A 26,178-nucleotide genomic window follows, 5' to 3' on the forward strand; every position below is an offset into this window, starting at 1 on the left:
TTGTATTTTATTAGAAAGCTGCCAATTTAAGTTCCTAGTCATTTTCCCTTGCCATATCTGAGCAGCAGCTGTGTCTGTCTTGGACAAGAGTGTTTAGTATTGTTCTGATGGCATGAGGGCCTGGCTTGGCAGGTCCACGTGGGCAGAGTGACTTCACCTTGTGCAGCAGGACTGCCCTTACTGTGCACATGATGCAGAGTTATTCTGTGTTTGTGCTGGTGAGTCAGTTTTTTCAGACTTGTGCATGGGTAGTGGATGTTCAGGAAGTATCCCACAGAGCCTGTAGACGTTTTTGAAAAGACTAGTTCAGAAGCTGGTCTCATCGGCTCATACTGTAAGATGCTCTGCTGTAGTGCAGTTTTAAAACAGTTGGTTGAAAATGATTAATTTTTTACTGGAGAAGGGGGGGGCGGGACAGCTAAACCCAGAACAAATAAGTTGTGTGCGTTTTGGTTGTGGCTTTGGTTTTTGTTTGTTTGTTTGTTTTGGGTTTTTTTTTTGTTTGTTTTTAAGAAGAAACACTCAGTATCTGGATTTTTAACTTGAAAGATCTTTTCTTTTTCCTTGAACAGGAAGTCTTCCCCCCCTGCGCCCCTCCCATCTCTTTTTAGTGAGTTAAAGTGATACTGCTTTTTTGCCTTTTTTAAAAATTATTGTAGTTTGAAAAAAACCCCCACACATTCTGCTAACTACAGTAACAAATTGAACAAATGTTCTCTTTATGTTTACAAGAATTACTATTGATACATAAGGTCAAGCTGAAGAGTTAAAGTTATTTTCTAAAAGAATTTTTTTAGTGTATGTCTCAAAGATAAAACTATTAAATAAAGCACTTGGTTAGACATGCCAAGCATTCATGAGTTGAATTCAAGTAATTGAAAAATAGTTCAGGTGGCTCTTTGGTCTATTGTAGATACGGGAACAAAATCGGAAAGAAAATGCGGCTTAAATGTATTTAGCCAGTTTGAACAGTTTGAAGGGATGTTCTAGAATTGCCAGTAAAACAGAATGTTTGTTTTTAGTTCTAACAGCAGCTGTGACACAAGCCTCTCTGCAGTCTATACTCCATAAAATTCTTACTGCTGGACCATCTGCTTTCAATATCACTTCCCTAATTTCTCAAGCTGCACAACTGTCTACGCAAGGTATTCGGAGTCTTCTTTTCACTTACATAAAATTGTTACGTTGCATTTTATAAAGTCTGATACAATTGAAACTTGCAGAAGCTGTCTCTTGTCCTATCTGTGGCCATCTGGTGTGGAGGATGTTGAATGACTTCTTTTTCCAAAGATAGGATAAGAAATTGTTACTTGGGGAGCAGGAAGCTGACACATAACTAAGTAAATATGCTTCTCTGTCTCGCCTGTTGGGATTTTCTCTGTATGTTAACTAACTCTGTATGAGTAATGTGAAACATGTGCGAGACCCTCTCAATTTATTCTGAACCTTAATTAGACGTTATTTAATGTTCAATATGAAACACAACTCTTCCTTGATTGAAGACCCTTTTTGTAATACTGTGCAACTGTGACTCTCGGGCGAGTCCTTAAATTTTTAAAAGAAAGTTTATTCTGTCTGGTGGGGGGTTTTTTGCAGTCTTCTGTAAATAGTATTTTTCAGCTTCCAGGCAAGATATTCCTTAAGGTATCTTCAATACATTCTGGTTTGTAACTTAATAAAGCTAGAAACTTAAACCAAGACAAGAAATGCAGTCATGTTATTGAGTAGGTAAGCAGTAATTAAAATTAATGGGCGGAGGACTGTTGGTGGATGCCTAGAAGGGGTGAATAGGTTTCTAGATAAACCATGCATTCTTTTGGTGAAATCGAGTTGAACACTATAAAATAGGAATCGCAAATGAAACTAGTTCAGTCTCTTCACATGTAAAAAGCATTGCATAATAGCTTCTTCTCTTTCTGCCTCCCCTCAAGTTTTAGAAGTTGAGGGTTTGGGGAAAATACAGTTCTTTAGTTAGGATTGTTGTTGAACATTTGATTGTTCCAGTTTTTCAACCCCCAACTGTCTCAAGGTGAGTATATTTGTATATTATCTAATACAGGATACTGCAAAGTACCAAAAGAAAATCTAATTCACGTTTAAGATAGGATATGGTTTTATTAAAAACAATCTTTTCTTTTTTCTTTGCAGCTCAGCCATCTAATCAGTCTCCAATGTCTTTAACATCTGATGCCTCATCGCCAAGATCATATGTATCTCCAAGAATAAGCACGCCTCAGACTAACACCGTTCCTCTTAAACCTTTGATGACTACACCACCGGTATCATCGCAGCAGAAGGTAAGCTCCTTTTGATTTATGTCATACTGTAGTAAGAAACCATTATAGGTAATATTAAGTATTGCTGCTATATATCCATGTGCTAGCAGTTATGTATAGGATGGTAAAATATGTATATTATCTTTCCCAATAGAAACAGAAACAACTGGAAGCAACTGCTTGGCCATATTTTTGCAGTACAACTCTAGCATGGAATTCTAGTACACTTTTCTGTTCTTGAAGAAAATCTTGTGCTCGCTTCAGATGCTGTCTGGAAATATTACCAAGAGATCAGTATTTTAACATATTTAAATGGAAACAAAAACTTACTCCAAAGGCAACAGCTGATAGAGTTCTCTAGATTTTAGCCAATAAAAGATTTTTAGAATGGGAGAGAAGTTCTTGGGGAAGTTGACTTGATGTAGTCTCAAATTTGATTTAGAAATGTTCTAGATGTTTACAAGGTCAATAATATTATGTCCCTTTCCCTTCCCCCCCCCCCCACCCCCATTCATTCAGAATTCCTTAACTGGATCAGTGACTAGGAAATATTAATTGAAGCTAACCAATAAGCTCCTAAGGTTCTTCCTAAGGATGAAGTAGAAAACAGAGTTGTCTTTTTTACTTTTTTTTTTGGGGGGTGTGGTCCCTCTAGTGGGTCACTCTTAGAGGAAAAATGTCTTTTGCAGAATCTGAGCTCGGTATTCCATATCCTACAAGTGGCGATATTGAGGAATAAATACAGTTGAAGCTGAGATTGATTGATTGATTATTTATTTATTTATTTATTTATATTCTCTGTCCAGCAGATCAGAGACTCTGTTTTGCTCTGTACAGTGGGGAAAGTAGATGTAATTAGAGGCACTCAAGATGAACTTCCCCTTAAGGGTTCTTAAGGGTTCTTCTTTTTCCTTGTTTAAAGACTTGTGATTCATATTATGGAGCAAGGGTAGGAAGAGGTACTGGGTTAAAGGACCTATTATGAAGGAGGATTTTGTTACTAAAGGGGACTGAAGGCAGAGCTATTGATTTGCACCCTCTGGTGGAAAGTATCCTTTCACATTCAAGATAGTTTTGTAGTGTTAGGTAGAGCTGCAGGGCATAACACTCTTGTGCCTTTTGTTTAAAAAACAAAACAAAAAAACCCCAACAAAACAAAACAAAAATTTAGCAGTTTACAGTGTTGTTCTGGCTGTGAAAAATGGAAGTCTGTTGAGGCGGATTTGGACCTCTCCTAGAGGTTTGCTGTTTTCATGCAATGGGAGCTTGTCCTCTCTCTTCATTGTACAGATCCTTCTTTCAAGATTGAGACCCTCAGATTTTAACCCAGTCTATCAGTATCTTGCTCAGTGTACGTAGTAACCTATCAGCGTGAGAAGCGTGACTCTAGACTTTGGGATGAGACCAGTCTTGTTTGATTTTTTTTTTTTTTTTTTTTTGATGTGGTTCTGCTAAAATCCCTGTTCTCCACCCCTCTCCCTTCCCCCCCCACCTCACCCCGCTTAGCTAAGGCATCTTTCTTTCAATTTTTTCCTCGGAAGAGAACCTCTTATGTCTTGAAGGCCTTTAAGGAATGCTTTTATCTTCAGAAGGACAGATTGCGTTCCTGAATCTAGTCTAAATGTGTCATTTTCTTACATTTGAATTTTTCATGGGTACAAAGAAAACCAAGTGATTCTCCCAGTTTGTTGTGATTGACAATGGTACAATGGATTGTGAAAGCCTTGTGTGTGTACTAATCCTGCTTGTTGTCTTTGTTTCTGTTCTTGGAGTGCATCCTGAATCTATGTGGTCACATCCCATAGCTAGGTGACAAGTAATGAAATTATCAAATAGCAGACTTGAAACAAAGAAGGGAGATGTCTGGCACTTTCAAATCCTGGGATATGAAAAAGAATCTTCTTCAGTTGTTTACTGTCAGTAACTGGAAGTTGATCTCTTCTGGTCTCTACAACCCAGAGATCTGGATCTACTTTATAAATAAAGTTCCAATTATCAGCTACGTTATAAACATGGCAAAAGCTTTATCCTTTGGGATCTTCTTTATCTACAGTGTTTTCTGAAAGAAAACTTGAAGGACAGCTCAGCAGGATTTCCGCCCCTCCTCCCCCCAAGACATTTATCCTTGTTTTATAAACTTACCTTTTTTAGTATTTATCATCCTGCTACAGATGTTTTCCTAGAACTGTGCAGACAAACTTGAACCCACTGCCTTTCACCCAGTATAAAGGCCAGCATTATACCTATGAAGTAGGTGGTGTGGTAGTAAACTATGCCTTAAGAAAAAGTGAAGGCAAGCCCAGTATTGTAAGTAGGGCCAATCTGTCTTGGTAGACCAACTGTATAATTGAGTATGCTTTTGGACACACAAGCCTTCCCTCAGGTTTTCAGTAGAAGCAAAAAACTTCAAGGCTAAATGCAGGTTTGAGAAGAGTTGATCCAAGTTTAGTGTAAATTGTAACTACAGCAAGGCTGCCACTCCTCAAAAAACAACAAAAAAAAGTGTTGGTTATTTTATGCTTGGTTAGATACGAGAATCTCCACTTACATGCAGGGCTCTGTGGTTGCCTATAGTTAGTGACTTGGCATGCAGGATTTCACCTCTGGTATTTTCAAAGGAGGGCATTGTGTGTTTTATTGTTACGTATATAGAAGTTCTTCTGAAAGCAATGATGTCTATATTTTGATGAGCATACTGTGACACGTTTTCAAATTACTGTATTTTAATCCATCTTTCCTTAAGACTGCACCACAGTGAGGTGAAATTGCACATCTGGTTTATTTTTGAAGCACATATAACGTTGCAATCAAAGTGTTAAGTGTAGTAAATTTCTGAGTTACTCATTCTAAGCTATAATGTCTTTGCTTCAGAATACCATTAATCCTGATGGATTGTTGTGCGTTATATACATTGGCAAGTTTTCACTCCCATCCCTCTGTGAGGAAGTTACAACTCTCCCATACCTTGGGATATCATAACTATCGAAGCTTTCTATTTTCTAGGTATCTCGAGTAGCTTCACAGATCAGCTAAACAGAATTAGTAGTAATGCTTGACAGCAGGAGCTTTTCTTGGGTTTTGTGTTCCTCAAATCTGGTGCTAACACAGAGCTGTTGAAATATTAACATGAATTGTTTCTGTGTTAGTCCCAGAACTAACAAATTCTGGTTCAGCAGCAGATACTTTGCCAATTCAGTAGGGAAAGAACTTTCTTGATAGTTCTTGTATTCACATAATTCAATTCCTAAGATGGAATTGAGATGAGAACTTAGGTGGTAATCGCTCCAGTGTAAGCATGTGTGGTTTAGTACTCCTTTGGATATATCAGTCAGGTTAGCTTATCCAGTTCTAAGAGTTTGAAGTCAATTATGCATAATCAAGATGTGGTGCTGTGCCAGGAACACTTGGTTTCAGAGCACAAGCTCATTGGCTTAGGGTGCTTCTATGCAGCAAGCGTAGACAAAGCTGAACTGGCACCATGCAAGCAGAGCCCGGTGCCAGATGCCCACATACTTGGGCTGGCTCTGGGAACAGTGTAGTGCCATTTGCACAGTAGGGCTTGTTACTTAGGACTGCATGAACACGTCTGTACTGCTTTTAAGCTCAAGCTGGTATGTCTGCCTGGAGGTGCGCTGTGTGCCCACGGCAGCTCAGGTGTCACAGACTCCAGGATCCTAGGCATCACGTTTTGCTATTTCGCTGTGCCTGTGTTCTATGGTTAGAAACTGTTCTGAATTTCTGCAAAATAACTGTGTAAGGCATATGTTACACAGATCTGTCAAGCTCGGTGAGAACGTTGCTTATGGAATTTTTTTTTTATTTAGCCCTTATTATTTTTCTGTTCCTGGTACACTTACAGTCTTTGAAACACTTGGAAAATAGGGAATACTTAAGAGTTTTTGTGGCTCATTTATCTCACAAATCCCAGTTTTTCTTTACAGTCCATTTTTGTTTTTATTTTTACCAGCCAAGGAGCTGGTTAATTTTCCAGTTTGGATATGCAAGGTGATCGTATTATCTCTGATGGACTTTCCTTTTGAAGTTGTTCCTTCTGTTCAGACAGCCTCTTGTTATGGCTGCTCACAGGGTGAGCAAAATTCAGGCATTGATAGCAAAGTTCTTCATGTCGTACATTTCATAAAGATACTTGGGTAGTTTTTTTTCATAAATCAATTTATGAACTGCTACTATTTCACCCCCTCAACTGTATAATTCTGTTGATTTCAACACACTGAGTGATCTTACAACTCTCTTGCTTTATCTTTCCAGAACCATGACCTTTTCATGTGCTATTCAGACTTTTTTTGGCTTTTGATGGTAATTTTAAAAGGTGACTTTTCCTCTTAGACATAAAAGTAGGTTTGAGATTACATTAAGATTTCCTGTATATTTAAATAAATGAACTTATATCTTGAGTTTACTTTAGCAGATACTGTCTGACTTGCTGTCTGGTTTATTTCACAGGAGGTCTGTTTCTGAAACTCAGGGAATTTCTGGAGGTTCAGATGACCTAGTTAGTAATCTACACCAGCTTGATGTCAGCAAATGCCAGACAGGCTGCCCGATTTATGTTTTTTGTCTTTATGGATCCCTAAACCCCATCCCTCCCTCTTTCTTAAAATTGTTAGCTTGATTTTCCGGAGTGGGGGATAAATTTTGGAGCTGCTTCCTCTCGTGTACGTACTTTAAAAGGGACAGGGGTATGCAGAGTATAGGGAAAAAAAAAAATCTTGGACTCCATTTACTGTAACTTAGACACTAGTATATTCCCAAACTTTTCATCCTGTTGTAGTTCAGGAACTCACAGAAAAAAGACCATATCTCACTGCTGGTGTCTTAATATCTTCAATGTGAGTATGTACTACAAATGAAAAGCAAAAGGCTACTGGTGACTCTTTTTTTTTTCCCTTAGTCATTCATTAATTTAGAACAGTTAAAAAGGGGGAGTAGCAGACTGATAAGTATGCTTTAGATTTTTTTTTCTGTTTCTGATAGAGATGCTATAAAACCCTTATGACCTGATTCTGCTCTTGACACCGTGTAATGTATTTTAAAGTAGAAAACTTTTAATTTTTTAAGTGAAAATTTTTATTTGGATAATGAACAACTCTTCTGAGGTTGAAAATGAACTTGGTGCTCACATGGAAGATATGGTCAAAAATGAAATAGGATTGAACTACTTTACCTAATAAACTTGCAATATTTTGACAAGTCAGATGCATCTAAACTTGCTTCTGTTATGTCTGTTAAGTACTCTTTCTATTTTAGTAAAAAAAGCTATAGAATCATAGAATCATTAAGGTTGGAAAAGACCTCTAAGATCGAGTCCAACCGTCAACCCAACACTACCATGCCCACTAAACCATGTCCCTGTCTATCACAGCTATGGAACTAGAGTTGATTTTTTAAAAAAACACCTTGTGAAGAGTATAAAAATTCTGTCAGCAAAAGACCTTGTATCAAAAAACCCCACTGGTCTTGTAACTTGTAATTTCCGTGTTTTCCTCTGGTTCTTACACTTGATATTTACTGTGGAGAAAATCTAATGAAGTTTTGAACTTTCCAGGTTGCTACTCCAGGTGTTAAACAAGGACCGGCTTCACAGGCAGCACCTCAGCAGCCCGTAATAGCTGACAAGCAGGCAGGTCATGAACCTGCCTCTCCACGAAGTCTTCAGCGCTCAAGGTACGTTGAAATACTTCTCTGTACTGTCCTCTGTTTTTACTCTGGATCCAATGTAAGTTGTATGTGTTGCAATTTGCGGATTCTTTTTTGGCCTATTTATTCAACGTATGATTTAACTCTGCTGCTACTGAAAGAATGCAGCTAAATATCTCTGTTAGAGAGCTAATGTGGTAGATTCTCCATTTTAGGACCACCACTAGAGTTCCATTCACAGAAGCAAAATAGAATTAATATTTCTGTCCTGTCACTCTGGAGTCAATTTTACAAGTGATTCCTTGATTTGTGATTTCCGAATTTGGAGTTCCTGTTTCTTTCTGTGCAGTTGTGGGATTAAATGCTTTAACTCTATGTGATTTGCGTAGTGTTAGATGTTTGTGGTGTCTTGCTGTAGTGTAATTTGATTTTTAAATTAGGAAGAACTTTTGTCTGTCGGACAATTTTGCTGCTTTAATGAAAAACATTAAAAAATAAAGTAAGTTTCACAAATGCTTTTCCTTGGCCAGACCTTTTTGTCAACGTTGCAGCCTATTCACATGTGGCGTGGTAGGAACATTTAGCCATGGATTTATAAGGTGGGATTAGAATCTGTATCTTGTCTGGAATTTTTGTTCTGGGAAGATGGGCTTTCCATTGTGTAGGATGCTGTACACTTTATCATATTGGTTCCAGGGGCTGTAACCAAAGATTTGTCATAAGATCCTTCTGTGATGGAGTCATGGTCTAGAACTGTGGCAGGAGGAGATTGCAGGTTGACTTTTTAAAAAGTGCATATCGCAGTAGATTCCTCTAAATCTACAAAGTGTTGCATTTCTTAAAAACTGGATTTTTGGAGTGGTTGAATAAGGTGTGTGGTATGGTATTAAAAAAAAAAACAAACCACCAACCAAGAAAACCCCCCAAAAAACCCAAAACAACAACAAAAACCCCCAAAACCCAAAAAAAAAACCCCCACCAAAACAAAAAACCCCAACACTCTTTCCTTGTCAGCATACCTAAAGCTACATGGTGGTTCTTTCCAGATCATAAAATAGTGCGGTCCTTTTATCTGCTCTTCTGGGACTAATAATAAAGACCTTTGATTACGTGTCATCGATGTGCTAACTTATTGTTAGATTTTAAAATCTGTGTTGGTTTTTGTTGGTTTTGTGGGAGAGGGGGACTGTTTTGTGTTTGGGTTTTTTGTTTGTTTGCTTGGCGGTCCTGTCCCAGTGACTGGCTTTACTGGAGACACTGTGATATTGATCAGTTTGAGGGTACAAACAGAAGGAAGTCAGAAGTTTTTGAGTCTTTAATGTAGGCTATCTTACAGACACTTGATTCTAATCTTTGGCAGATGTCTAACCTACAACTCATTTTCCTCTATGGGTAGAATAAAGACATAGTGTACCAGCTCCAGTCTCTAGTAATTATGGATGGTGCTGTTTAAATCTTTCTGAATTACAGTACCAAAAATAAAATTATACTTGGCAACCAGGTAAACCTTTTTAATGAGGGGACTGGACCTTTTTATAAGGAGCGGTGAGGTTTTGGGGAATAGCTCTTAGTCACAGACCCTTTTGTCCTTTGCTAATCACCCTTTCCCCATAGGAAGTCTTGCTAAGGAAGATAGTCTTATTCTCGGAAACATTCACTATGGCCTGGAGTCTGTGTGAAGTGGTACTGGTGGGCATTCGGCCTGCTAATCCATACACTGTACCGTGTCTGTGTCCCCACCCTCCTACCCCCCTTTTGGGCTGTAGGACTTCCTACTCTGGCATAACCCTTACCCACATTGAGTTCCCTTTAGGGGATGTACTGGCCCTCTGCAAGCCATTGCTCTGCTTGGCATCAGCGTTTTGCTGGAGAAGGGAAGCTGAGTTTGTCCCAGCAACTGTACCACTGAAGCAGAGGGGTCATGCAGGTAGTACTATCCCGTATTTGAGGAGGCGGCGGCACAGGAGGCAGTGCACAGAGGAGAGTGTGCAGCCTAGTATCAAAGATAAGTGCTAATATTAGTATTCTTTAGCATCCTATATCTCTTAAATTGTTTGTGACAGTGGTATATTGTGCATCACGAGTTCATGCGTTTCTGTTTCTTTCAGAAGTGTCTCATTTGCAAAAAATGGAAGATTAAGGAACAGGTGATTTGGAAAAACCTGTGCGACTGGTATTTTCTTTTGTTCAGTGCAGTGGAGTTGAATGAAAATGGACCACCTCAGATGTAGATTTACTCATCCGCAGATGATTTCCTGTGTCTGGGCAGTACTTCTGAATTGATACAGAACAGATTATTCCTTTGCAAGTGAAAGCAGGCAGTCAGACTCGGGGACTGGTCTTGGGGCTAACTCCCTTTAATTTTTACAGGAATGAACAACAACTTAAGAACCTGAACTGTGGACAGGTGGTCCAAAAAGAGGCTCTATGAATTAAGGCTGCATTTTTCTACAGTTTAAATACAGATTCATTGTGCAGAAGTTAATCACAACTACATTTCCTTTTCTTTTACTATTACTAAAAGTTTTAAGCGAATGGAACTAGAATTATTTCTAACTTGTTTGGGAGGAAGCACTGTCTAAGAAATATGTGAATAGCTATTAATAACTTTAAAGTTGTGAACATTTCAGTCATGTAAGTTAGGAAAGTAATGCAATGTAGGCATACAGTGAGTCTTTTTGTAAGAGATGATTCCAAAGACACACCATGAACTATGGCTGCTTTAAAAATGGAACTAAATGAGTGCTTCCATAATTAACAGTTTCATCAGGTTGCTGGTTTATTTCCAGAAAAGACTGGAGATATTTTTTCCTTTACCTTAGAAAATGCAAAACTGCTGGAGAGGGAGGTGTTTCCTCCCATTTTTTGTAGGTTGTAAGATTTTGTAGTTTTTAGTAGTGTATTTCAGAACCATCCTGTTTTCATACTCTTGTACAGATGTTCTTGCCTCTCTGGCAGCATTCCGTTATCTGTGGCACAGTCAGTCTTTAACTCATCCAGCAGCTAAGGCAGGTATTTGACTTTATTGAAGCATTTAAAAATATAGCAGAAGTTTGGAATTGTCTATCATTGCTGCATTTGTAGCTCCCCCTGCTGCTAACATAGCAGTGCTAGGATATTTTGTGACAGTATGTTTTATTCATAATTAAGATACAACTTTATTTTTGAGAAACCCACAGATTTTATTTTCTTGAAATGTTTCTGATGTGTTAGAGTGATTTTTCCTGATGAAGTAGGAGTGAGAGAAGCCAGGTTGATAAATGGAGGGGAGGCAATTCATAGGGGAACTTTGATCCTGTTAGGACCAAGGAGTAAATAGGCATTGAAGGTGATGCCTGAACTCTTACTTAGTTAATAAATATAGCCTTTCTCTGCACTGTCAGTATGCTGATGCTGTATGAATACATAGAAACATAGAATAATTTAGGTTGGAAGGGACTTCTGTGATCTAGTCCAAGTCCCAAGTCAAAGTAGGACCGGCAAGTTTGAATTGCTAAGGGCATTGTTTAGGTGATTTTTTTATTATCTCTAGCATCTTCTTCTAATGTTTGACTACCCTTATGGTGAAATGTTTTTTACTTATGTCTAATTAGAATTTCCCTTGTTGCAACTTTTGTGTCTGCCTCTTGTCCTGTCACTGTGCATCTCTGAAAAGAGTCTGGCTGTCTGCTCTCCCCCTAGGTAGTTAAAAACAGTAAAAAGATCCTTCAGTCCCCTTCCCTTAGCCTTCTTTCTTCCAGACTGAATAAACCCAGTTCTTTTAGCCTCTCCTAATACGGCATGGCCCCCTAGTCATCTGTGTGGTCCTCTGCCGGATTCCTTTGGTGTGGCAATTTAATTCTTGTATGGTTTTGTGCTCCCCACTACACAGTGCTCCAGGTACTGTGGATCTTATAAGCTCTGAAGAGAGAGGAGGAATTGCTTTCTTCAATCATGCTCTTGCCAATACAGCCCAGTATGTGCTTGGCCTGCTTTGCCACAGGGATACATTGCTGACTCGCATTTAACTTGTCCACGAGGATCCTCAGGTCCTTTTCTGCAAAGCTGCTTTCTACCCACTCAGCCTGTGCTGTTCATGGGGATGTTCCAGTATTGTTGCACAGGGTTGTTCCACCCTAGGTGCAGGGCTTTGCCTTTTGGACTCGGTTCCTGTCTGCCCATTCAGGTCCTTCTGAATAACAACCTATCCTCCAGCGTATTCACTGCTCCCCCTAAGTAGGTGTGAGCTGCAGACTCACTGAAGGTGCACTGTGTGCCACTGTCTAGGTTGTTAATAAAAACGTTAAACAGTATTGGCCGCAGTATTAATCAATGAAGGACAGCACTAGTCACTGGCTTTCAATGGGTCTTCGTACTGCTGAGTGCAGCCTTTGAGCCCAGCAGTTCATTCAGTTTTCCACCCACCTTACACGTGAAATATGGACTGGATAAGTGAACAGTTTGGCTATAACACTACTATGGAAGATGATGTCACGTGCCTAGCTGAAGTCAAGGTAAACAACATCACTGCTTTCCTCTTACCCTCTGAGCCAGTCATCTCATCATAGAAGTCAGTGAGGTTGGTCAGGTATAATTTCCCCTTGGGAAATCTGTACTGGCTCTTTTTTTTGCCTTTTAGTCTTTCATGTAGCTGGAACCCCTTCCAGGAAGATTTGCTCCATAACTTCCCAGGTGACTAAGGTCAACTGGCCTGTAGTTCCCCAGGTTGTCATCCTTGTACTTCTTGAAAATGGCTTTAACATTTGCTTTTTTCCCCCCTGGGAAACATGCCTGCTCACCATGCTGCTTCAAGATGATGCAGCATCTGAGTTATACTGGCCAGCTCCCTGATTACCCTTGGGTGCATACCATCTGTTGAATGGACATAGGTCCAGTTGGCTTAACTGCTCCTCAGTTTCTTCCTCTGCTGTAGGTAATACTTTACTCGCACTGACTCTGCTGATGTGCTTGGGCCTGTGGGAGACCTGAGGGCAGACCATACCGGTAAAGATGTGCAGCCCTTGTTGCCCTTCACGTTCTTGGCTAGTTTCAACTCCAGCTTCAAAATCTAAATGCCACTTTTTCCTAATCAACTGAACATTTCTACAGTTAAGCGTTTGCACTTGTAAGTGGTTTTGAAGTAGTTGAGCCAATTACCGAAGAGAACACAGAGCACAAAACCCAAAAAATTCTTTTTTTTTCCCCAGTTACATCATATGTTTCCTTTTGCAACTCTGCTGCCTGAAATCAAGGGAAATTTATGTATACAACTCTAACAAAGCTGCCTGCCATAATCTTTCTGCATAATTTTTTTTTTTATATTCTAAGCTTTTAAACAAGTTTGGGGGTACGGAAAGGAATGAGGTTAAAGTCTTTGATGCTGCAGAGCAGTGTGCTGTACCTAATTTGTTGGCTGTTTGTTTGGAAACCTGCTGTAATTCTTTGCAAGTGTGAGTGATTAGGATAAATGGCTGGGCATTGGACTGTAAAGATAGTTGCATTATGCTAGGATGTTTTCAGTCCTCAAGGGGGTAGGTTAGGTGATGAATTGAGATTCCTCTCAAATTTGGTTTTTCTTCATATTACTTTATATCACTTGCAGGCAAGTAGTAAGAAAGTTTTAAGAAATAGACTGAAATTATGGCCTGTGTTGAAAAGCTGCTGCCAGTGGGAGAGTGATTGTAAACATAATCTTACGAGTAATGGCTAGGTACTTACACAATTAGTAGTACTATTTCTCAGTATATGTAGTGCCAGAGAATATCATAACTGTGAGGTACCGTCACTGTTACGGTGCTAGTGATGTTCTTTTGTCCTGCTCAGGATTACTGCTTCCTTTGTCTTCCCTTACAAGGGTGGAGAGGACAGAGCAGACTGTTTTCATCCTGACCTGTCCTTGCCCATGTTTGCATGGATAACTAGGGCTGCCCCCACCTCTTCTTAGCAAAATAGAACAACAGAGCCCCTCTCTGTGAGTGTGGGGGGATGGGAACGAATGCTGGAAAGGGAAGTAAGAGTGTAGAGGCCTTGTTTTTGCAAGGGATGGGGGAGTAGAAAAGGGCATGTGCTTCTAAGCTTCCCCACCATGGCTTATGTACCCCTCCCAGTGCAAGTTCTGGTTTCCTAGAAGATCAGATCACGTGGACAGCAGTGCTTGCAAGGAGGAGACAACCCCCCACATTCTGATCCTTCGTTTGGTAACAGCGATATACCAAATACCAGTTCTGATGCTGATGAAAGTCGCAGTGGAGTTGTCTATTGCTGATAATATGGAAGTTGAAGAACAGCGATGAACTCTCACATGTAGCCACAACTGTGTAGCTGCAGCTCTGGCAGTTATATCAGATGTGTTTGGATCCATACCATATGAGAGTGTAGTGTAGTTCATGCTGGCCCTGATACCTGGGCTTCTGGACACATGGAAGGTAAATTCAAGTATCGGTGATTTTTACATATTTTGGGGGACCTTCTGTAGTTTGTTGGGTTTAATGTTAGGTGTTCAGGTTGTATATCATAGCTTTATTGAGAGAAGCGATACAAGTGAAACAAAAAAACCGACTTCTTTACCTAGAGAGCTTAGCATCCAAGTGTAAGGTGGAGGATGAGTATTTGCAAATTGGGAGTACAAGCGTCCTTGTGGATTAGTCAGTCATACCAGTTTACCAAAGATTTACCTAAGCGGTACCCACCTTTTTTAGTCATTGCAGCAGGAATAGGCTTTTATAAAGAGATGGGATTCTTAAGAAGGAACTCTTAAGAAGGCCCCTCCCATACATGAGAAGCTTCAGGAGGGAGAGAGGAGAAATGTCTTGTAAAGTGGAGTGAGAGGGTAATTATTAGAGGAATGCAGTTAAAAAAAACCCCACAACATTGCTTAAAGCAATGGCTAGAATACTTTGTAGATAACATAGTCTTGAGCACTGTGAATGGCAAAAGACTGCTACTAAAAATTTTTGACCAAGAATTATAGCTGCAAAGTAGAATTGGAAAAGCTGTGTATTGGTGTAGTGTTCAGATAATGTAAATGTTGTATTTGCTTGCATATGGAGATCTGAAAGAGGACAGTCAAAGGCTTTGTCCAAGGCACGGAGTTTTTGATTCGTCTTACAGTACACATATCAGCTGAACATGTCTCCATGCATCTGTTCTCTAGCAACAGGTTAACACACCAACCAGAAAAACGGCAGCATAAATATGTTCCAGTAAAGCAGTCGGGTTGGTAGCTACAAACATACTGCTCCCGTGACACTTCTGTTCTCTGGAGCGCTTTAATATACAGTATCACAAAGTCACCTGGGTGTTTGTGTTTTGGCATCAGTAAATGGTTTTACTCCTCAAAGCCCATATGGCTATATTTTTAGATCAGGAAGTCAGGCTTTGTACTTAGTGATTATTGTGACACTTGCTGATACTCTGTTGAATAAACCTGCTTGACTCCATCTGATACATCATTATTGAAAATCTCAGGATTACAGCTATTTGAAGGAAGAACATACATGTGTGTATTTTCTATCCAACACTAAAATGTAGACACAGCTTACATCTCTTGAGCGACTATCAAAGTTAAAAAACAGAAGAAACCCGTGTTATATTGTAGCACTCAAACAGTTCCCATACAAGTAGGAGGTTTGTGGAAAAGTGGCATAGGTTTGGTCGACCAGAAGTATTTACTTGTGGTTTAAATGCTTTATGTATTTTTGTGGCTGGAAGCAATGAATTTTAAGTGTTTATTTCTCTACAGGTTCACATATATTTTTAAATGCTCACTTTTTTTTTTAATTCTTTCTTCTAGTAGTCAAAGAAGCCCATCACCAGGTCCAAATCATACCTCTAGCACTAGTGCATCAAATTCAACACCTGCACCGCAAAACACATCTGTACGACCCACTTGTTCATTAACACCTACGCTAGCAGCACACTTCAATGAAAATCTTATAAAGCATGTTCAAGGCTGGCCTGCAGATCATGCAGAAAAGCAGGTGAGTACACTTATGCTTTGTTCCCTGTGAGAGTGCAAAATGTATAGCTTAAAATCTGGTTTTCTTACACAGGTTGCTTTTCCTAGGAATTAGAAGTATTTTAAAAACCCCTGATGCTTGGCCTTAGCCACAAAAGAGGAGAGGGGAGAGAGATTAGGCCAGACCTGCAGGTTTTACATGTGATTGCCATTTAGCAGTTGGGTATTTTCAGTCTCTCTTCAAGTACCAGTGCTTTTGAAACTCTCTCAGATGAATAGCTATCCTCATAACTACTTTCTTACTGCCAAAGTTCTGTTGAAATTTACAAAGAACATACATTTCAACAAGTTCTTATAATAATGATATTTTTGTTATGTCAAAAATGTTATGAGTTAGGTGGCAGAGTTAAAACTATTTGAGACTGCTCCACAGTTTGAGTCACTGAGTTGTTAGGTCTACACAGTGAAAAAGGAACTCTGCCTTATTTGTTGTACCCAGTTTTTAAGATGATGTAGAGGGCTCAGACTGAATTTGGGCTATTTTTACGTAATGGGAAATCCAGTAGAATTGCCATCCATGTTTTATAACTAACTGCATGAAACCTATCCTGTTGTGGGTAATACAGGGAAACTGGATGCATGTCAGCGGCTTGGAATATATTACTCAAAGGAACCATATTGGTTGAGTCTAGTTCAAGTCCTTTCAGACACAACTCTGTCTGACACTGTATGGGATATTAATCTTACCTAGCCCGGTTTACTTTGGTCTTTTGAAGAGTAGTTACATGCTGGCTTAAGCCTACACTGGAGGCTTTTGGGTAGTAACTTGCAGCATGACTCTTAGAAGTGCAGTCTAGACTGATACCCCATTTGGACTCTGTTTGGGGTTCTTATTTTGTTTCTTTTATTAATTTTTTAAATTTTAAGACCCATACTGAGTCAAATGAGACCCATACCAACCCATACTGAGTCAAATGACTGAGCTGTTGCTGTGGAATGTGTGTTTAAGGAAATGGTGCAGCACAGCCACTTCTGTCTATGGCCTTGGCCCATCGTTTTGGTAGTGTTTTCACTGTGTACTGAATCGACATATATCTTAATGCAGAAAATATAGATTTATACAGTTCATAGGTCATTTTTTTCCCCACTATCAGTAATAAAGAAATCAAAAAAACCAGCTAATGCTAGGTGGTCATGTAGTCAGTTGGATACTTCTACCTTTGTGCCAAGCGTTACATGCTGTATTGTCCTGTCAGCTATTTCAGATGATTTCATGTGACAGTGTTGTTTGTAGAATAGTTTTGAATAGTAACACTTGAGGGACTGAAGTCAGATATTTAACGTAAAAGAAAAACTGAATGAAAGTGTAGGTGCAATACATAGTGAAGAAGGTAAGCTAGATGAAAGTGGAGAGGATAAAATATGCCGTGCCTTGGTTTCTTCAGATTCCTAACCAGATGCATAGCTTAAATTGAAATTGGGGCATAAGAGCACATGCCAGAGTAAACTAAAAAATAAATAAGTAAATAAATTAGGTGAGCCAGGACAGGTATGTGTTAAAGCAGTCAGACTTGAAGAAATGTACTGTGCAGTAATTAGTAGCTAAAACAATTCTTGAACCACTAGCAGTTATCTCGCAGAACTCATAAACAGCAGTTAATGTGGAAAACTGGAAAACAATCCAGTAATGTGGTAATTGGAAAATAATCAATATAACTATCTTATCTTTAAGGAATGTGAGAAATGGAATTATAGACGGTCTCAACTCAGTAATTGTAGAGGTACTTTGAGTATTGAACAATATCTAAGTAGAAAAAATGATGAACTTACCTTTTTACAAACACCTGAAAAGAAAACCCTGATAATAGTCAGCATGGACCTTTTAGAAAGAAATTGTGTCAGTCTGGGGTTTTTTTTCCTTTTGATAAAGTCTCAGGCTTTGGTAATACAGGAAAGCAATAAATGTTATATCGTGATTTGCAGCAAGACCGTTAACACCTTTTAACGAGAATCTTGTATGCAAAAATGATTTTAAGGCCTTTTAAATGAGATTACTTTAAGATGGGTGACTGGTCAGCTTAAAAAGAAGTACTTTGGAAGTTGTTATTGATAGTTTGCTATCAGTCTCAAGGCTTTGGAGTTGTGTAGGGAGGACATGCAAAATGATGTCCTACTGGAGACCAGGGTACTCCTGAATATCAACACGCTCCAGAAAAGAAAATTTTAAATGTAGGGAATTAGAACACAAAGTGCTTCTTTGAACTGGAGAAATGCCAGAAGTTGATGAAGACCTGTGCTAAATACCATTATTTTTGGGAAGGAAAAATCAAGTATACAAGTACTCAAGAGATGTTGTGGATTAAGCCCAGTAGGCAGCTAAGCACCACGCAGCTACTCGCTCACTCTCCCCCAGTACGATGGGGGAGAGAATTGGAAGGGCAAAAGTTGAGATAAAGACAGCTTAATAAGTAAAAGAGGAGGGTGGGGAAAAAGTGATGCAAAAGCAGTCGCTTACCACCAGCCGACTGATGCCCAGCCAGTCCCCGAGCAACGGCAATCCCTGGAAAACTGCCCCCCAGTTTTATTGCTGAGCATGACATTATATGGTATGGAATATCCCTGTGGTCAGTTTGGATCAGCTGTCCCAGCTGCATTCCTTCCCTGCCTTTTGTCCACCCACAACCTATTTGCTGGGGGGGGGGTCATAGAGAGAAAGGGAGAAACCCTTGATGCTGTGTAAGCACTGCTCAGCAATTGCTAAAATGTTGGTGTGTTACCAAAACTGTTTTGGTCGCAGATCCAAAACATAGCACCGTATGGGCTGCTATGAAGAAAACTAACGCCCTCCTAGGCAGACCCAGTACAGCAGAGAATAACATTGCTAAACAGTAATACTGCAGGGAAGGATCTATTTGAAACAATTTTTTTTTTCAGTGTGCCACTTGGAAGAAGTCCTATTTCCTTTTTGCAGAGTGATACACAGGACCTCAGAGTAATTATACTAGTCTCCTTGGTGCTGTTGAGGAGTCTCTGGAGTCATATATCCAGTTCAGTGGCAAGACTTTAAGAAATGCACAAATTGGGGATAGGTCATGCCTTCTAAATTTACACTTCTGCTTGTCTCCACCTGACTAAGTGGGGATATTAAAATAATGGAGTTTGTCTGGAAGAGAACACTTGAAAAGAGTTGCAAAGGTTTTTTGCCTGTATAAGGTAGCTGGAAAGAAGATGGCATTCAATTATTTTTGTCACTAAGGTTTAATTTAGATGGGAAATTTAAGTCTGCCATTGAAATAGTGGACAGAGACTTTTAACTACTTGAACAAATTACTTTGGAAACTCGGAGCTCTGTTATGTGCTATCTTTCAAGATGGTTGGGTAAACATTTGTTAGGATCAAGGAAATCTAAACCATCCCTGCCTTAGCATGGGCCTGAGTTAGACACTCTCTTGGCAGCCAGTGGTGTTCATTTCTGATTCTAAATGGGCTTTTGTAGAGAATTTAATGTACTGATTTAATGTTCGCTTTCGAAGTTAGGGTGCTTTGCTGTTTCAAGACACACTCATTCAGCAATCCTCTAGTTACAGCCAGTTGTTTCCAATGCGTGATTCAAAATCCTAACCTTTATGTGTAACTGTTGCAGGCGTCAAGATTACGTGAGGAAGCCCATAACATGGGAAGTGTCCATATGTCAGAAATTTGTACTGAATTAAAGAATTTAAGGTCTTTAGTTCGAGTATGTGAAATTCAAGCAACTTTGCGTGAGCAAAGGTAAGTGTGTGCTCTGTGTTTACTTTCAAAATGATAATTTTCAAGGTGGTATTAGAATTCCCATTGTGGCATTGTTTTTCATGAGCTATATTTACTGATGACTTTGTAAGTACGCTAATACTTGCTAGGTTTGCAAGCTGTCTTCCCTGTGTACATTCTGCCTGTTTTCCACACCGATACCTCTTAGTCTCCAATGAATAGAACTAGATATGCAACTTCTGTATCTATTTTCACTTGGATAGAAAAGAAGTGTCTTTCCAGATACATTAGTGCATTAGGAAAAACTGATTGTCTCACACTAGTTCAGCATACTTCTAAAATATCTGTCCATACATGATGCATAGATACACATCTGCAGAGTTTATACTGGTCTTAAACACTACAGTTTGCATGAGACATTTGTTAGGTCTAAAGCCAGAGCAAGTTTGAACAGGTGTCGTTGATACCACAAGCTAAGGAAAAATTAATGTTTGTTACTTAGATAGGAGGCATCTGAGAAGGTCTTGGGGTTCTTTAGTGAGATGTTGATTATAGCAAAGTAGACTTCTGCTTCTTAAGTCAGTAACAGCGAGTGTCTTGTGTATCACTGAAGCAAAACACAACCATGTTGTTGAAGACTATTGTGCAAGATTGAAAAGTTTAGTCTTGCAATACGTACTGAAACTTTTCACCAGTAGTCATGATCCTGAATCTACTTTCATATTTCATTTCCTTTTTGAATGATGTTATCCCATCTATTAAGTCACATTACAGTTTGAATACAGTGATTCCGATTTGCTATTTTAAGCCGCTTTAATAGCATTGCATGCTGTTTAAATAGCTAGCTTTATCCTAGAAACTCTTGCTTTTTGGCAGTTAGTAAAACAATCCTTTAATCAGAAGTAGGCTATAATATATTTGTAAATCTTTCCTAATAAAGAATTGAAAATATCCTTTCTGAAATTTTATTCATAACTTCATTACATAAATTACAATTCCTGTAGTACATTTAATGAGTTGCTTGGTTTCTTACAGGTTTCATTTCCTAAGGTTTCATTGCTGTCTCTGGGTGCACATTTGATCTGAAATAACATGTCAAATGTCGTTGTTCAGCTCACTAAAGAGCACCTTGTTTCTTGTACACTGTGTATCCTTAAGCTATCAATGGATAATGATTATTACGACTTTGAATCTATGATAACATGTATCTCTTATTTTTGCTGCAATCCCAAAGACGTGGAATACATGGCATAAGTAACAAGTTGGTGGGGGAGGCTTTCGTAAAGGATGGGATTATCAAAGCCAATACATTTGAATGATTATATTATTTCTATACTTTTGCACAGAAGAGAAGTATTTAAATTGGTTCTAAGAGGGAACGTTAGGCAAAGCGAGTATATTGTTTTAACCGTAGCTGGCAGCATGTGAAAAGGTGCTTTTCATTGACTGATATATTTGATATGCCCATGCCTTTTAAGTTCAATTTTTTTTCAGTGTGTCTATCTTAATCATTCTTCACCTACTTTTCAGTAGAAAATTCATTTTTACTGAACTGGGCACATATTTGAAAAGTGTTCTACAAAAGTCTGCTGAAGTGGATGCTTTTTCTGCATTGATTACAGTTGCTTTGGACTTTATAGAATACTTATATGAAACTTCAACTTTCCCTGAATATTTTCTTAATTCATTCACATGCTTGGATTACACTTCAGCATCATGAAAAGTTGTTTCAAAATATTCATTAAAAATTCTGGGAAACAGATATGTAAACCGAATGTTAATTAATTACAATAATTATTTATGTTAGTTCAGTAGAAAACAGTTCAGTAGGAAAAAATGTATTAGGGAATTGCTAGCAAAATAATTTATTTGTAAGCCAGATGTAGTTACAACTTTTTTTCCTCAGATGTCTTTTAATGGTCAAATATTTTGAGATTGGAGCTTACCATAACTAGAGACTATCACTAACCACAGAGCCAAATACTAGGAAAAAAGTGTTGCTCCTAGAAGAAGAGTTGCTTGTTTAAAAAAAATTATGAGTGTTTTGGGTTATTGTACAGTCTGGAAAACTGCATGACACAGGCATAATACCATTCTTCAGAATATTCAGTTACTCAATGTACTCTTCCAGTGTCCCGCTTTTTCTGGGAGTTAAATTCAAGTGAAGAGCAGGCTTAAACATCACTCTGTATCAGTCATAATTAAATATAGCAACTTAATTTTCTGAACTAAGGTATCAAACACTGCAGGTCTCCATGCATCTGCATACGGTGTTTGTAGGTGATTGAACAGATTAAAATATCTGAATTTTATTAATGGAACTAAGGAGCTTGGTATCTTTCACTGAAATTGGAGAACTACTTGTGTAGATGCTTATTTAATATCTCTGTATAATGGAAATGTTTATATTAACTTATTTCTTTTCTCTTGCAGGATACTATTTTTGAGGCAACAAATTAAAGAACTTGAAAAGCTAAAGAATCAGAATTCCTTCATGGTGTGAAAAGTTGTAAACAATTGCACATGGTTTTGAGTACAGGAACTATTAAACTGATGCCCAGTCTTAACACTTTTGAGCTGCATTTGAGTAGACTTTGGACCGTTGAGCTGGGCAGAAAAAAAGTTGACATGGGGAAGGGGACAGGAGGGAGTCAAATTCAGGGGAAAGATACAAGAATGATTTGTAAAACCCTTGAAATGTAGATTTCTTGTAGATGTATTCTTCACGTTGTAAATATGTTTTGTAGAGTGAAGCCATGGGAAGCCATGTGTATCAGAGCTTAGACATCCAAAACTAATCAATGCTGAGGTGGCTAAATACCTAGCCTTTTACATGTAAACCTGTCTGCAAAATTAGCTTTCTTTTTTTTTTTTTTTTTTTTTTTTAGTTAATTTATCATTCAGAAATCTTGCATTTCTTAAAATTCAATGCAAGCGCCAGGCGATCTGTGTCTAAGGCTGCAACAATTTGGGTAATGTACAAAGTATCATGAAACAACTGTTTCCACACTTGCACCGAATCAAGAGCAGTGCTTCTCCATTTCTGTTTTACAGAGAAATGTTTTTCATTTTCTGTGTTCCATTTCCCCGTGAAATCCTAAATCTGATTTTATCAGTTTTTTAATGCTTCTAATTTTCTCTTTTCTTAAGGCACTGTTGCTATGGCACTTTTTCTATAATCTTTTCATTCCTGTGTACAGTAGCTTAAAATTGCAGTGATTGAGCATAACCCACTTGTTTGTATAAATTATTGAAACGTATTTCCATTTGCACCCTGTAAGAATGGACTTATAGTACTGCTGGGCATGTGTGCTGAAAGTACATTACTTGCTCAAATATAAGGAAATAGCCCAATGAACATGTTAACATGGTTGTGGGAGGGGAAAGAGGAAAAAGAAAAGCTAGTCAGATGTGAATTGTATCTGTTGTAATAAACATGTTAAAACAAAGAAACACTGGTTTTCATTTCCTTTGGTCAACGCATATTAAAATTTGGTCTGTTTGGGGACTCTTTACTAGAACTGTTCTTGTTGAACATTTTTGTACTTAAATAATTCCTCAAGGGAGGTTTTGTTTAAAACTTGTAAACAGGAAAATGTGTATAAAATATTTAATGAAATATAAAATTCAACAAGAATGATTTAAGACACCTCCCCAATAGTTGTCATATGTTAACTCCTGGTTTACCTGTCTTGATATTATGACATTTCATTTCGAAGGATGTTTGTGTTGTAGCTAACTGTTTAGGTCTGGTGCTGACTGCTGTTCTTAACCATCACAAAACGCTGAATTTGTGTAATTGGAGCAACCCACCGTTTGAAAATGGTGGCAAAGCTCAGCTTTGTATATTGTTTCCTAAAGTATATTAAAAATAAAAAAGAAACTATTGCTACTACAAAATAAACATGACTTTTTCTTTGCTTAAAAACAACAACAAAAATAGTGATGGCAGTAGTAGTTTAATATTTGCAGAGGTGTATATGTTACAGTAGTCTGTTAAGTAAGAAAGATTGTAGATGATGGATTAGAAAAAAGAACTTAATGATAAAGGTGTTGACATGTGATGCTACATGTTTTGTTCCTACAAAATACTGTCTTTCAGCACCAGAAAATTACTTGATTTTTATTTTGCCTTGTCTCGTGTTGAGTGGGCTTGGACTGATTTTTAAAATCAGTTTTTCATCAGTGGAAGCTGAATGCTCTGTCCTAACAAGACATTGTAAATGGAGCAAGTTGAAATACCTTAACTAACAACAACAAATGAGAAATTGGGATAGATTAACTTGTAATTGTTCCTCATTTTTTAACCCAGTATGTGCTGTTGTGTTTCATATCATGCAAATGTTTGGTTTTGCTCAGAAAATGGCAATAGAATAATTTTGAATGAATTAATTTTAACATACATTGTTTCTGCATTTTTAGAGACCCAACGCCAAGTGACAGAAGGCTTCCTGAGAGTCTCGTATTTGCCTAATGTCCTATTTCTTGTAACGCTCGTTGTCTTGAGGTTGCCCAAGCGTAGGGAAAGAGCATGTGAAATGGGTGGACGTACAGGTGGTCTTTCACCAGTGGCTGTCCTTAGTTTGGTATTTTGTAGTTTAGTTACTTGCTGAGACAAAGGTTGCTTCTGTCTTAATAGATATGCTGGGCCTATTTTCCACAAGCTTATTTGGTTTCCTTTTGATTCATATATTGCCCTGTATAACATCTGTATCAATGAAGTTCACAAGTTAATTTTGTTCTATAGAAAATTACTTTGGATTATTTTTTTAAACCTCTGGTTTCAGTGAACTTTCTTATATGCTTAGCTGCTGCCTTTTGATCTTACTATTCATTGTTTTACAGCAGAGTCTGTCTTCCAGCCTGAAGAGTACCAGTCTGTTTTATCACATGAAAACTTTCATAATGTACGAATAGTCACAGATAACTTGGGAGTTACAAGGATTAACATGCTACTTTAACCCCGTAAAAATACATGCATACATATACATACATCACACAGACACACACATTCTCTCTTCAGGTGGTGTCCTCCCTAACTTATGCAATAAAGGCTACTTCTTTGTCAGCATCAAAAGGCATACTGAACGCTTCTTGGCTTCTGTATTTGCTCACTGTGCAATAGCTTTCCTCCCCCATCCTCCACACCCTTCCAAAGGCTGGGGCTCTTGTTAGCTGAGGAGTGACAGCTTGCCAAACTTTCACTAGCATTACACAAGTTGGGGAAGAGGATTGCAGGCACTGCTTTGAAGTAGACACTGACCAAATGGCAGGGTCTGGGTTAATGTCTTTCAGAATGGCTTCACTAACACACAAATGCAATTTTGGCCTTACTGTGTGATCTGGAAACCCTCTTCTGGTGACATGCAGAAACTGGCCCTCTGTATATTGATTGCAGGGGAGGAACCCCAGATTTTTCTCCTTCCTATCAAATCTCTCTGAAGCTGGGCAACAAGGAAATGGACAGGTGCACTGAGACCTGTTACTAGATTACAGGCTTATCATTTATTATCCATCCTGAAACTGATTCTATCCTTTCAAATGTAGTTGACATTGTTTAATGAAAGGGGCTTTAGTGGATCATTCTACACCTGCAAGTCAAATCAAGTGAATTTCCCCTGGGGCAAATCTTGTTTTCTTCCTAGGCAGGTGTTCAGAAAGTGTTTATTGTGTTTTGTAATTTATTAATTACTTGATATGGGCGGTCAAGGAATAGTGATGAGAAACTGATGAAAGAACTGTTGTTGCATATGTTGCTCTTGGTTTTCCTGTTAATGCATTTGCTAAACAACTATTTAGTATAATAGAGAAATGGTCTTCAGAATTACTTACGAGATTGACTGAGCCTGTACAATCATACTGCAAGCAGTGCAATTGGGATAGTAGTTTATCATCTGTGGTGGCATGCTCAAGAACTCCAGCAGAAGGAGGATTTTAATATAATTGTAAAACCACATGACTGATCCAAAGGACTCCCATGTTTGATGCTTTTACAATTGCAGTATCTCTTCTTTTTTATTATTATTATTAAGGCCCTCTTGATATCTTTGAAGGTCTGCATATCTTTTTCACTGGCCTTAATCCTAAGATGCTGTGGTCAACTGCTCAACTTTGGTCAACTTTCCCTGCTTAGACTGATCTCTTGCAGTGATGTAGTGTCGTCTTTTCAGACTTGTTTTATTAATTGTATCTCCTTTGGTAGGAGTGTCTTATCTTTTGATGTAGTGTCTTCTTTCTAGACTTGTTTTATTAATTGTATCTCCTTTGGTAAGAGTGTCTTATCTTTTGATGGACACTGGTGCTGTCTTTACTGTTCCAGATAAAAACATATTCAGAAAGGGTATATAATTGAGGCCGGAGAGAATTAAAAACATTTCCGTTCCTTTTTGGAGCAGCCTCACTGCAAAGTATCCCCAAAGATATGTGAGAAAATATTGGGTAGTTATGCCATGTGTGCTAAGTCTATGGGTCAAAGACGACCATATCTTACTGTTACCCTTTCATTCCAGTGTCACCTTGCCTATGATGACATCCTGAGGACTTACCAAAGCAGAGTCC

The 26,178-nt window shown here is 38.5% G+C and overlaps 1 protein-coding gene across 5 annotated transcripts in view; it reads left to right on the plus strand.

The window, feature by feature from the left end:
• WAC (WW domain containing adaptor with coiled-coil) overlaps window positions 1-23,480 on the plus strand; it is a 64,538-nt gene extending 41,058 nt beyond the window's left edge. For 4 of the 5 annotated variants that reach the window (XM_075143986.1, XM_075143984.1, XM_075143988.1 and 1 more), the window contains 6 exons: window positions 1,023-1,145; window positions 2,149-2,297; window positions 7,843-7,961; window positions 15,706-15,892; window positions 19,514-19,641; window positions 22,054-23,480. In XM_075143986.1, the coding sequence (XP_075000087.1) occupies window positions 1,023-1,145; window positions 2,149-2,297; window positions 7,843-7,961; window positions 15,706-15,892; window positions 19,514-19,641; window positions 22,054-22,123 (776 nt within the window). In that variant the 3' untranslated portion in view covers window positions 22,124-23,480. The remainder of the gene's footprint in view (window positions 1-1,022; window positions 1,146-2,148; window positions 2,298-7,842; window positions 7,962-15,705; window positions 15,893-19,513; window positions 19,642-22,053) is intronic. The other variant, XM_075143985.1, reaches the window with a different exon arrangement.
• The last annotated feature ends 2,698 nt before the right edge of the window (window positions 23,481-26,178 follow it).

This window comes from Calonectris borealis, chromosome 2 (genome assembly GCF_964195595.1).
Source record: "Calonectris borealis chromosome 2, bCalBor7.hap1.2, whole genome shotgun sequence".
Lineage (NCBI taxonomy): Eukaryota > Metazoa > Chordata > Aves > Procellariiformes > Procellariidae > Calonectris > Calonectris borealis.